At 45.6% G+C, this 12323-nt stretch overlaps 1 protein-coding gene across 1 annotated transcript; it reads left to right on the top strand.

Moving 5' to 3' along the window:
- Positions 1-7390: 7390 nt before the first annotated feature.
- Positions 7391-9885, top strand: LOC141599187 (putative UDP-glucose flavonoid 3-O-glucosyltransferase 3). Its single transcript, XM_074419127.1, has one exon. It carries the CDS (start codon positions 7570-7572, stop codon positions 9022-9024), a length of 1455 nt encoding a protein of 484 aa, XP_074275228.1. The 5' UTR covers positions 7391-7569; the 3' UTR covers positions 9025-9885.
- Positions 9886-12323: the final 2438 nt, after the last annotated feature.

Genomic DNA, 12323 nt, shown 5'->3' with positions numbered 1-12323 from the left:
GTGCAGAATATGCCCCATCAATTTGCCCCCAGCGTAGTCTATGCCGTGGTATGGACCTTCGATGAGTGTTGAGCGTATTCTGCGCAAGTTGAACATCTTCCCCGGCCTCTTCTTCCTCGGCTTGGGTCTGTTCAGGCCGTACCATATCCCCCCTCCACATGGTTGTGTAATGGACATCCGATATGGAAAAGAAAATGGCGCTGGCCGAGATCAAGGTTGAGAGTGCCGTGTGCTTTTGATTGCCTCCGGCCGGTGCTGTCTTTGCTTGGTTGATCAGCTGGCCGTTAGCAAGTGGATACCATGGAGCGTGTCGAAGAAGTTTTGTCACTGTGTGTCGATTGACATTCCGTGGCTGCATGCTCGACACGTGGCCTGGTGCTGATTGGTGGACGCTTCATGAGCTTTGCTCTGATTGGTCCGCTGAATGGGCTTTGCTCTATAAATAGAGCAGTTACCCCCTCATTTTGGCCATCAAACTTCATTTTCTCAAAAAAATTTCCTCTCTCTTAGCTTTTTCGAAGAAATTTCTCTCTAGTCTCCGAAGCGTTACTCGGCGTAATACTTTTTCCAAGGTAAACAAACAAATTTCTCCAACTTTTATTTGTTAAGTATTTATTGTTACCATGTCTTCTGGTGATGCTCAACCCAGTACCTCTGCGCCGGGGGGCGAACCGTCTCGTCCTGATGAAGAGGAGCCACTGGTTGTCACCCCGATAGGGTTTGGGGGTCCCAAGTCGCCTTCTCCTGAAATTGATGAGCAATTTTTGGAGGGTTTTGATGATGACGATGATGAGGCGACCCCTTCTGTCGTAAAGAGGCCGCATTTCTCGTGGCACGGCGACGCCTGTTCGATCAATCCTGATCGTGCTTGGACGAACAAGTTCGCTAGTTGTTCCGGTTCTGACCTTTTTGAAGATCATTACTCCTTCGGCAGGGGGTATAGAATAATTGTTCCTGAGGGTGATCAGGCCGTCTGTTGCCCTCTCAAGGGTTGTATCGGCGTGTACATCAGACACCTGGAGTATGGGCTCCGGTTTCCTCTTAATGAATACGTTGCTGCCATAATTAAAGCCATGAATATCGTCGTGCATCAACTGCATCCGTTGACCATCAGGACGATTGTTGGCTTTGTATGGTTATGTCTTTTTAAAGGGGAGGCCCCAACGGTGAACCTCTTCCGCCGGCTCCACCATCTTCGGCAGACTACCCTAGGTGGCACGGGGTGGTACAAAGATACTGAGACCGAGGCGGGTTATGTTACCGTTTCCAAGTTGACATCTTGCAAGGACTGGAAGGGGCGGTGGGTATACGTCGAGGTTCCGGAGGACTATCCGCTGCCCCGGTCCTTTCAAAGCCGCGTCAATTTGCGGTGTGAGAATCAAGGGGAGCATGACAAATATGTCTCGCGGAATAAGCTTAAGATGGACGCCTTGAAGGTCTATCTTAATGAGGACGAAACGCGGGCAATGAGGCTGTTTGAGGATGAGAAGGATGGCACGCCGAAGGGATGGATGCCCCCGACGCAGATCGTTCTTCAGGATGAGCTGCTTTGCCACGTCGGCCTCATACCGGCCCTCAGCCAGGGTGAGTGGGGTCGGTATGAGGCCCATCTTTGCTTTTTTATGTTTCTGTATTTGAGCCTTGGTTTATTTCTTTTGCAGACCGATTTGGCCGGGAACTGCCTGTCTCCGTCCTCAAGAGGTTGGGACTTGACGAGAACGGGAGAGTTGTTGAGCTGCATCCTAAGGCCGCGCCACGTGATCGCAGACCGGCCCCTCACGAACTTATGGAGCAGCAGTTGAAGGCAATGTATGTGGCGGCGGCTCAAGCGCAGATTGCCGATAACGTGCCGCGCCGGAGACCAAAAACAACGTTTACGGTGGCAACGGCGTCAGCTCCAGCTCAATCTTCAATCCCCGTTGTCCAAAAGGAGCAGGTGGTCGTCGATGTTGAAGAGGAGGTCACCGTTGTGGAGGGTCATCCTCCTTCAAATAAGAGGAAGGAAAAGGCAATGCCTGCCGCAGCTGCTGTTACCGAGGCCGGGAAAGAAAAGGGGCCAGCCGGCTCTCTGCCCAAGAAGGCTAAGACTGGTACGGTTCTAACCCACGGCTCGGATTTAGCAGGTTCATTGGGCATTCCTGATGACAGGCTCTCTGACATGTCAATGAATGTTGACATGGATGCTTTGTCTGGGATTTTTGTAGATCGGCCCGTCGCCATTTGTCGTTCTCACTGAACGGCAGTTGGAGAAGCAGCCTGTGCAGACGGGCGGTAAGAATGTCACCGTTGACTCCTCATCCCAGAAGGTTTCCCCCGCTCAGCTTACGGCGGAAGGCATAAGGTTGTCCAAGAGGCTGGTGAAGTGGGCTGAGCTAGCCGGCGCTCATATTATGGAGCAAGAAAAGGTCATGGCTCGAGCTTCCCCTGCGCTTGAACGACTTAGTCTCGAGCTTGCCGCCGCTAAGAAGGAGGCCGAGAGGTCGAAGGAGGACTTCCAGGCCGTCAAAAATGATTTCCTCGCTGAGCGAAAGCTTAGGGAAGACGCTGAGAAGGCGGTCCTAGCCGAGAGGGCCAAGGTTTAGGCTGCATTGGCTGATGCCGCTAAGCTGCGGGAGGAGCGGGACAAATTTGAGGGCGGCTATAACGCCGTGGTTGGGCAGAAGGAGAGATGGAAGACCTTGCATTCGGCTGAGGCGAAGGAGCATAAGAACACCAAGGCTATCCTTGCTCTGAGGGAGAAGGATATTGAGACGCTGAAGACCGTCATCATCCCTGACATGTGTGCCCAGTACCGGGACCAAGCTGAAGATGCTACCAGGGATGTGATCAAAGAGCTCCTTCCAGAAGGCAACTTCCCGTGACAAGAGTTTGACCGTCTTCTGGATGAGAAGGCCGCTGCTGCGGAGGCCAAGGCTGCGGATGAGGCGAAGGCGGCGAAGGCTGCTCAGGAAGCCGAGTAGAAGGCGGCCCGGGATGCTAAGGTGAAGGAGGCCAGAGAGGAGGCTGAGAGGGCAAAGGCCAGTGAAGCTGCCAAGCTCTCCTCTGCGCCGTCCACCGTTGGTGATCTTTGCTCGCTATCTTTGCTGCGGTGGCGGCGAAAGAACAAGCATAGGGAGACGGGCGGTCGTCACCAAATTCACCCGGCCCTTCTGACAGCTTCAGCTGTTCGGGGGCCAACTATTAAGCCTTTCCTCCCTGCCATCCTTTTGGCGCTTCAAGTCTTATGTTTGTAACCTTTTGTTGTACTTTCTCTTTTTTTGATAAACTTTGGTAGGTTGTGTTTAGGCTATCCCTATGGGGACGGCCGTCGACTTTGTTTTGCCTTGTAAACATTTTTCAATAAAGTTTGTTTATTTGCCTCCGGCTTGGCCGAGGCTTTGATCTTATTTTCCATTGAGTTGTCTTCTTACGTTTTTAACATATTGAGCGCTTTTTCGTTTTTACCTTCGGCCTGGCCGAGGCAGTTAGATTGCGTATCTCAACTGTACTTAAACGTTTTTAAACATGTTGGCATGTCGGTCGCTTCCTCCTCCACTCCCGGTCTTAGCCGAGGCGGTCATATTTGCGTTTCCCAACCGCTGTTGTAAACATGTCTTCAAACATGCTGGCATGTCGGTCGCTTCCTCCTCCACTCCCGGTCTTAGCCGAGGCGGTCAGATTTGCGCTTCCCAACTGCCGTTGTGAACATGTTAGCGTATCGATCGTTGTTTCCCCGTCACTCCCGGCTTTGGCCGAGGCAATCGGGGTTACGGCTCGACAGCGTTCGTATCTGTAGACATATTGATCGCTTCCTCTGCCACTCCCGGATTGGCCGAGGCGGTCAGATTTGCGTTTCTCAACTGTACTTATACGTTCCTAAGCATGTTGGTCGCTTTCGCGAGTTTCAACTGCATTTGTAGTGACTGCCCGGCTGGCGTCTACTAAGCATGTTGGTCGCTTTCGCGAGTATCAACTGCCATTGCGGTGGCTGCCCGGCTTTAGCCGTGGCGTCTACCTTGGTACGACTATGGAGGGGACTCTTCATTTTGATGGAAAACTTGGACCACTCATTAGATATAATCACGCGTTGGGGTGCCCACAACGGTCTCGGACACCTCCGCCGCTATATGAAGTATTTTCTAAGGTTGTCTGTGTTCCAGTGGCTCATTAGAGGCACTCCCTCCATGTCTGTCAGCCGGTATGTCCCCAGCCTCATTTCTTCAACCACTTTGTAGCTAGGATCCTTCCCAATTGGTCGTCATTTTACCATGGATGTTTCCTTTGTTTGTTGCGGCCGACTTTCTTAAGACTAGATCTCCTACTCTTAAGTCCCTTTTGTGGACCCTACGGTTGTATGCTCTTCTCATTCGGTTTTGATATACTGCCAAGTTGAGCCGTGCCGTATCTCGACTTTCTTCGACCAGGTCTAGGGAGGCTCTCAGGCCTTCCTCATTTTCGACTGGGTCAAAGGTTTGCGTTCTAAATGTCAGCACCGCTGCTTGTATCGCCCCGGACAAGTTGTTCGGGGTTACTTTATGGGCCCTGGTCACCTGTGGGTGCGCTGCCGTCACCGTCGTTGCGGCGGGGGTGATCGGCGTACTACCCATCAGGTCCAGGAATAACTTTAGTTTGGCTGCATCGACCACATGTCCCATGACAGTGACTTGGCCCGGTCGGCAACGGTGTTTCTCTGGCTCTCTTGGAATCCCGTACGCCGGTTCTATGACTCGGCCGGTGGGGGACTGCCCGATTTCAGAATTAGGGAACGTGTCATCCTGGTAGAATGCAGTTTCGTCACTCACAATTATTTCTTTTTGTTTTGACATTTTCTTAGCTCTTTGAATGGTTTTGTTTGTTTTTTTTTTTGTAAGGGAGGTGACTAGCTTTTAGTATCTATCCCCACAGACGGCGCCAATTGTTCCGGGTGTAATTCCGGAGTAGGATTTGTGACCACGTAAGCTTGATGAATGACGTCTTTTTGCTTGTCTCTTCCTTTCGGTCTCTCCTGTAAAGATGAACAAACTGAGGGCTCGGCTTGGTACCGAGCGTACTCACTCCGACGCTCAAGTCAGTAAACTTAAAGGGATTAAGTTGTGTGTTACTTGGCAAAGTATATTGTAGAGAGATAAGGGAGTTTATACCAGATTAATAGTGAGTTTTGGGATAGTTTTCGGATCCTCTTCTCAATGAGAGTGGTGGAGTATTTATAGACTTTCGCCTTTTGTCACGTAGTGGCCAAGTGGCCAAGTGGCTAGCAGGTGGAAAGACTGTTCTACCCTCGGCCGAGGGACCCATGGCAGGCCGGATGGCCTAGTTGACTCCATGCCGAGGGGACTTGGATGTGAGTACGCGGATATGCCTCCCGGCCGGCTAGTTGCCTAGCCGAGACCCCAGTGACAGGCCGACAGGCTGCGTCGGTTAGGCTGTCTAATACGTTGACTTGCTGTCTTTTGGCTTTGACCTTGCTTAATATGTTGACTCGGTTAGCGGGTGCAGAATATGCCCCATCAATTATGAATGTAAAACTCTACTATATTTTAAGATTTGTATTGAATTTTATCAATAAATCTTGCTTGTAAATTTGGTGACGAAAACCAAAGGCCTGTTTCACCGCCCGTGATTGCCAGGGTCTTAGATGCCTCTGTCTCTTACGATTGGTCTTGTCCCTAAGCCGTCCATCTTGGAGCATGTTAAAGATATCCAATCTTCTTCATAATCTGTGTATACATTTGTTTTTTTTTTTTTTTTTTTTTTTTTTTTTCAAATGAACGCACTATATCGCGGGTGAAAATCCCCAATTTTATGGCTGAAATAAGAGCTAGCTCTTACTACTTTGAGCTAACTCTTATTCTCATCTTTGTGTATACTCCGTATTTGTTATCTTGTGATTTTGTAGATGAGACCAAATGAGGATGGTGAGGGACTAACGAAAGATTTATATTATATATGCAAATGAGAACATATTTGACCTGTTTTCAGGGGTGTATGGTAAACGACATGTTGGTAGGAAATAAGGAAGGTATTGTAAATCGTCGAAAAATGAAATATGGAAGATTATTTTGAATAGGATAGAGTAGCCGAGTAGGTAAAACTTTGAATTAATTCTCAAACAAATATGTCATCGCTGCTCACATGTAGGCATAGAGGATTGTTATCTACCTTCTCTCAACCAGTCCTCTCACAATCGATTAAGATAATATATATTGTGTGGGGACGGATGACAAGTCGATGAAGCCAAATATGCTACTCCCTCAGATTCTACATAACTGTCCCGGTTTTCATTTCCGTCTATTTACGATAATGTCCCATTGTACATTTTTGGTTAACTTTTATAATTATTTTAATAACTTTAACCCACAACAATACCCAGCTCACCCCACCACAATGCTTATTTTATTCACTTCACCCACAATAATATCCCATAATATCTTCCCTCTCTCCAATTACCTCACTCCATCACAATACTTTACATTATTTAATTCACTCACTTTCTTAATTCTTGTGCCATTTCAATAATGAGACAGTTATCAGGAATAAGAGAGAGTTAGGCCCTGTTCTTTTGGACTGAAACTTATAGGATCTGAACTAAACTGAACTTATAAGATCTGAATCGAATCGAATCGAACTTAAAGGATCGAATCGAACTTATAGGATCTCGAACTTAATCGAACTTATATGATCTCGAACTTAATCAACTTATAGGATCTCGAATCGAACTTATAAGATCTCGAATCAATCAATCGAACTTATAGGATCTCGAATCGAACTTAAATTAAGTGACGTACGGGATCTCGAATCAACTTATAGGATCCGAATCGAATCGAATCGAACTTATAGGATCTGAACTGAACTTATAGGATCTGATCTGAACTGAACTAAACTTATGGGATCTGAAGTGGACTTAAATTAAGTGACTTTAAGTCCAAAAGAACAGGGCCTTAGAAAAGAACGTAGAAAAAAAAGGTGAATAGCAATTCTCTTAGACCATCCCCAAGCAAGGTCACGAGGGAGGTCGCGACCTTGTTGGGTCGCCTTAACCAACAATTAAGCATGAGATTAGCGTGACCTTTTGGTTGCTCTTGACCTTATAAGGTCAATTTGTGACCTCTTTGGTTGCTCTTGACCTTATTAGGTCAATTGGTGACCCAATAGGTGTCAAATTATCATTGGTTGTAAACAAAATAAAAAGGGTTGGAAGGCGAAAAATGATTGGGATGATGACCTAGGTCGCGACCTTGTGCTTGGAAAGTGAAAATGGGTCAAGGTTAATAAGGTGGGATTAAGAGTAAAATCGGGTCGCGACCTAATTAGCGCGGCCACTGCTTGGGGATGGTCTTATGCAGAAATAATTGAACATCTGTTGAGTATTTACTGCGGTCTTAAACAAGTTGCTCATTTAGTGCACTCTTAAACAAGTTGCTCTCATGCACCAACAATCATACAAGTGTCGTTACTACTTAACCCAACTTAGTTCATTTTCCTATATATATGCCCTAGATACATATTACAATGATAACTAGCATTACAGTTTAGCTGATCTCCAACAAATATAAATACAAGTCTTGTATTACTTGTTAACCCACAAAAATCATGACCAAAACATCCGAGTTAGTGTTCGTTCCGGCACCGGGTCTGAATCACATAACTCCCGCCGTCGAACTAGCAAAACTCATCCTTCAACGAAGCCAGCGTATCTCCATCTCCATCCATATCATCAACGTCCCTCGTGATGCCCCCAAAACCAACGCCTACGTTGAATCCCAGTCACGTGACAACCCGTACCCGGACCGTTTCAACTTCGTCACCCTCCCGCCCCTCACCAACCCGCCCGACCCATCTTTTACGTTCTTCTTCATTACTGTCATTGAGCGTAACATGCCTCTCATCAGACAGGCGGTTGAGGACCGGGTCCAAGCCGGGTTTCCAAAACCCGCTGGGTTTGTCGTCGACATGTTTTGCGGTGGTATGGTGGATATTGCCAATGCAATGCAGCTGCCTTGCTATACTTTCTTTACTAGTGGGGCCGGCCCTTTGAGCTTCATATTCTATGCTCAGTCACTGGTTGATGACCAAGGCATCGATGTTGACACCGAGTTTAGAAACCCGGGTTTTTCCGCCAAAGTACCCGGGTTCAAAAACCCGGTCCCGAGCAAGGTTCTTCCTTCTGGATATCTTGATAAGAACTTCGGGTGTGAGATGCTTCTAAACATGGGGAGAAAGTATAGGGAAATGAAGGGTTTTTTAGTAAATACATATGCCGAGTTTGAACCGTTTTCTATCCATGCTTTGCATAATAGTGACGAGAAAAACATCCCACCGTTTTATCCTGTGGGTCCCATTTTGAAGCTAGAAGGCGAGCGACGTGGCGGGTCCACTAAAGAGGAAAACGAGTCGATTATCCGTTGGCTCGATGGTCAACCAAAGTCTTCCGTAGTGTTCCTCTGCTTCGGAAGTTGTGAATGCTTTGAGGAGGAGCAGGTTAAAGAGATAGCCAAGGGTTTAGAGAAATCGGGGAATCGATTTCTTTGGACCCTACCGAAGCCGTCTCCAGGGGGAAAGCCTGGTGACAATGGGGCGTTCTTAGAGGCCCTTCCAGTGGGGTTCCTCGATCGTACAAGTCACCTTGGAAAAATCATAAGGTGGGCCCCACAAGTCGAGGTATTGGCTCACCCTGCTGTAGGTGGATTTGTGTCGCATTGTGGATGGAACTCGGTTTTAGAAAGTTTGTGGTTCGGAGTACCCATGGCTACGTGGCCTTTAGCCGCGGAGCACCAATTGATCGCGTTCATGCTAGTGAAGGAGTCGGAAATAGCAGTTGAGATACGAATGGATTATGTGAAGGATTTGATGGCCGGAAAGGGAACGTTCTTAGTAACGGCCGAGGAGATAGAGAAAGGGGTGAATAATTTAATGAATATGGATGAGAAAATGAAAGGGAGAGTCAAGAAGATGAGTGATGAATGCAAAAAAGCTTTACAGGAAGGAGGATCGTCCTATAAGTGGCTTGGATGTTTTATCGAAGAGGTCTTAAGCAACGACATTTGAATAACGAAAATGAAATAGTGTCATCGGGTGGTCGTCCAATAATTTCTAAGGATTTAGTCTAGCTAAGATTTAGAATTTTTTTCTTAAATGGGGTTTAAATCCAAAATATTTACAAAAATGGGGCTCCTTTCAAACTATTTACAAGAAATGGGTCCACGTCATCACAATGGACGGATTTTTCATTTTTTGATAAAACTGAACATCTCGCTGTGTGAGACAGCGAGTAGTAATCAAGGACTTCGCTCCCTAACATGCTTGCTTCATGCTTCTCATTCTCCTTGCTCCGTCCACCAATTCACGAACTACCACCACCATTCTCTTCCTCTAAGTCCCCTTATCAAATACACCCATTTGTTTGAGTTATTAGCCTCTTAGTTTGCAAATTAAATAACTAGCAACATTGCCACTCGCAAAAGTATTTCTGCGTTTTCGGTTTCGAGGCTAGGTATATTATGTTAACCATCAGTGGCCCCAACAGCTGCAATGCTTCTTCTAAGTGGTCACCTTACCAACTCCAAACTCCAAACCCCATCATCAACTTACACATTCCGCTCTCGGGTTACTGATAAATTTGCTGATTTGATCCGCCGCTTCAGTGGCCGCAATGCCGAGCATCACCAGCCTCAGCCCATATAATCAACGTGATTCGAGACCCGAAATCTCAACGTGATATGGGTTATGGAGGAGAGGTTTATTGAGGCTTTTGAAATGAGTTATTGGTCACTTGAAATGAATGATGATCGGTTGTGTTTACTTTAATTTCGTATTCTAGGTTAGAATTTGTGTAAATTACAGTGGCTTGTAAATGCTCTTTGAATTGTTAAGTATATGATTAACAACTTTGTTGCATGGCTTGTACAAGGCTCTATGATTTTTTAGGATAAGATTAAATCCGCAAAATCATAGATCGATCATAATGGTTTTACATGACTAAACGAATCAAAGTTGAACAGCTTTTACTTTGTTTATTAACGTAACATACCCAGCCTCGAAACCGAAAACGCAGAAATAGTTTTGCGAGCGGCAATGTTGCGGGTTATTTAATTTGCAAACTACGAAGCTAATAACTCAAAAAAAGGTGTGTATTTGATAAGGGGAGTGAGAGGAAGATAATGGTGGTGGTAGTTCGTGAATTGGTGGAAGGAGCAAGGAGAATGAAGAGGATGAAGGAAGCATGTTAGGAAGCGAAGTCATTGATCACTACTCGCTGTGTGAGACAGCGAGATGTTGAGTTTTATTAAAAAAAATTAAAAGTCCGTCCTTTGTGATGACGTGGACCCATTCCTTGTAAATAGTTTGAAAGGAACCCCATTTTTGTAAATATTTTGGATTTAAACCCCATTTAAGAAAAAAGTTCTAAGATTTAACCATCTACCTTATTATGCTTCCATTTTGCAAGATCAAAGAGCATTGCTATCTCTTTTTACTTTCTTTTGTTCTGATCATGTTTTACTCATTATAATAAAATGTTCTGTCAAATAAATTTGTTTTCTGACTAAAGGTGAAAGGAGGAGTAATAATTAGAGAAATTAGTAGCCTACAATACACGTAGAATCATGCTTAGAATTTTTTTTTTGGTAAAAGGTTAGAAACTCTCATTAAGTTCATACAAGGTATTATAAACTATTCAAAGTTTGATACATTGCGATGTAAATCATACATACTATGTATGCAAATAAGGACTTGATCCACCTTTCCATATTTCGGTTCTTCCTGCTTTTCTTCACTTCTTGCAACCAAAACATCCTACGCATTTTGTGATTACAAGTAATTTCTGTGATAATCAAGTTAGGACGAGCTATTGACAGGTCCAGCCTGGCCTAATTTCTTTGATACCATAGAGCATAGTAATAAGCTTGAATCCAAGCATTCACTACCTTTTTCCTCACCACAGACCAAGGTTTAGCCTGTACCCATTGAAGTGTTCTAGTACATGGTAAACTCATGCTCAGTTTCTCCTGCAAGTGTTTTAGTACCAGTTTAATGTATTTGCATTGTTGGAACACATGCTGATGAGTCTCAGGAGCAGCACCACACAACAAGCAAACATTATCTGCACATATGCCCAGCCCAAATAATGAGTATCAAGGTCCAGTCGATGGATGAATGTTGAGTATCAACATTCAACCATGGTGAAACGTTGGTACTCATCAACCATCCATATTGTACTGGATGATAAACTTCAACGTTTCACCAAGGATGAATGTTGATACTCAACATTCTATCCATGGACTGGACATTGATACTCGTCAACCATCCATGGACTATATGATGAACATCAACGTTTCACCATGGACTGCACATTCCTATTGAAGGCTTGTTTGAAAAGTGTATATCTAACACTTGATACCATGTGGTCCTGTATCCGGTCCACGCTCGAAGGTCAACACTCCGAAGTTAGAAAAGAACTTGAAGATTCAAGGAGTAGACCTCGGATAATAGCTTGTACTTTCTCCTTGTTGCAAGGAATCGTGTCCACTAAGCCGATAGAGATAATGGTGGAAGAACCTGAGAAAGGGCTTGGTTTGGGTATCGGGTTGGAGAAAGGGCTTGGTTTGTGGACACGTGCTACAGAAGACTTGTGAATTACCTTGTGCATGTAAGTTAGTTTGTTTGAAGAGTAGAAGTAGGAGGGTTCATGTTGAGGATGGTTATGTCTTCTGAAAGACATTGGTGTATGACAGTGCTGAAAAAATGTTGAAAACTATTATTGATGTGTTTGAAGAATTGGTTGAGGAAGCGAGAAAGAGTGACTCTGCCTATCGGGGCATTTTTAGAGAAGTTGCGTTACGTTAAACACCCGGAGTACGAAGATGTTTTACCACCCCCATTAATGATCACCCAAAAGGCCGGCCCACAAGTTCTACAACTCGGAGCAAGTCGGGTTTCGAGCATATAGCCGAAACAAGTAGGCCAAATAATCAGCACCTCAAGCGTACTCACCAACCCGATCAAGATCATCAAGAAAGGGCAGCACTGAGCGATCAACCTGTCACCAGACTTGTCCATGAACAAAGTATGTCCCAATAACATTAACAGGTACGCCCGGAACGAATCATGCTAGTTCCAATCCTGAACAACCCCCATCAATGTCGACGTCAAAAAACCACCGTTTTTATAGAACCATGGTGCCACATCCTCAACAACTCCTCCAAACATGCTAGCCACTTTCACCTTCAAACCCATACCCCCCCCCCTCTCTCTCTCTCTCTCTCATATAACCCTCCTCCACCTCAGTCATATCGTCCACAAACACCTTATCACCACTAACCCGTATCCCAAGAATCCAATGCTCATCG

This window comes from Silene latifolia, chromosome 9 (assembly GCF_048544455.1).
Source record: "Silene latifolia isolate original U9 population chromosome 9, ASM4854445v1, whole genome shotgun sequence".
Classification (NCBI taxonomy): Eukaryota; Viridiplantae; Streptophyta; class Magnoliopsida; order Caryophyllales; family Caryophyllaceae; genus Silene; species Silene latifolia.
Note: the sequence above shows the minus strand (reverse complement) of the source record. Positions and strands in the feature narration are given on the sequence as shown.

Excerpts from the sequence above, each read along its gene's own strand:
- LOC141599187 (XM_074419127.1), top strand. The coding sequence starts at position 7,570 with ATGACCAAAACATCCGAGTTAGTGTTCGTTCCGGCACCGGGTCTGAAT.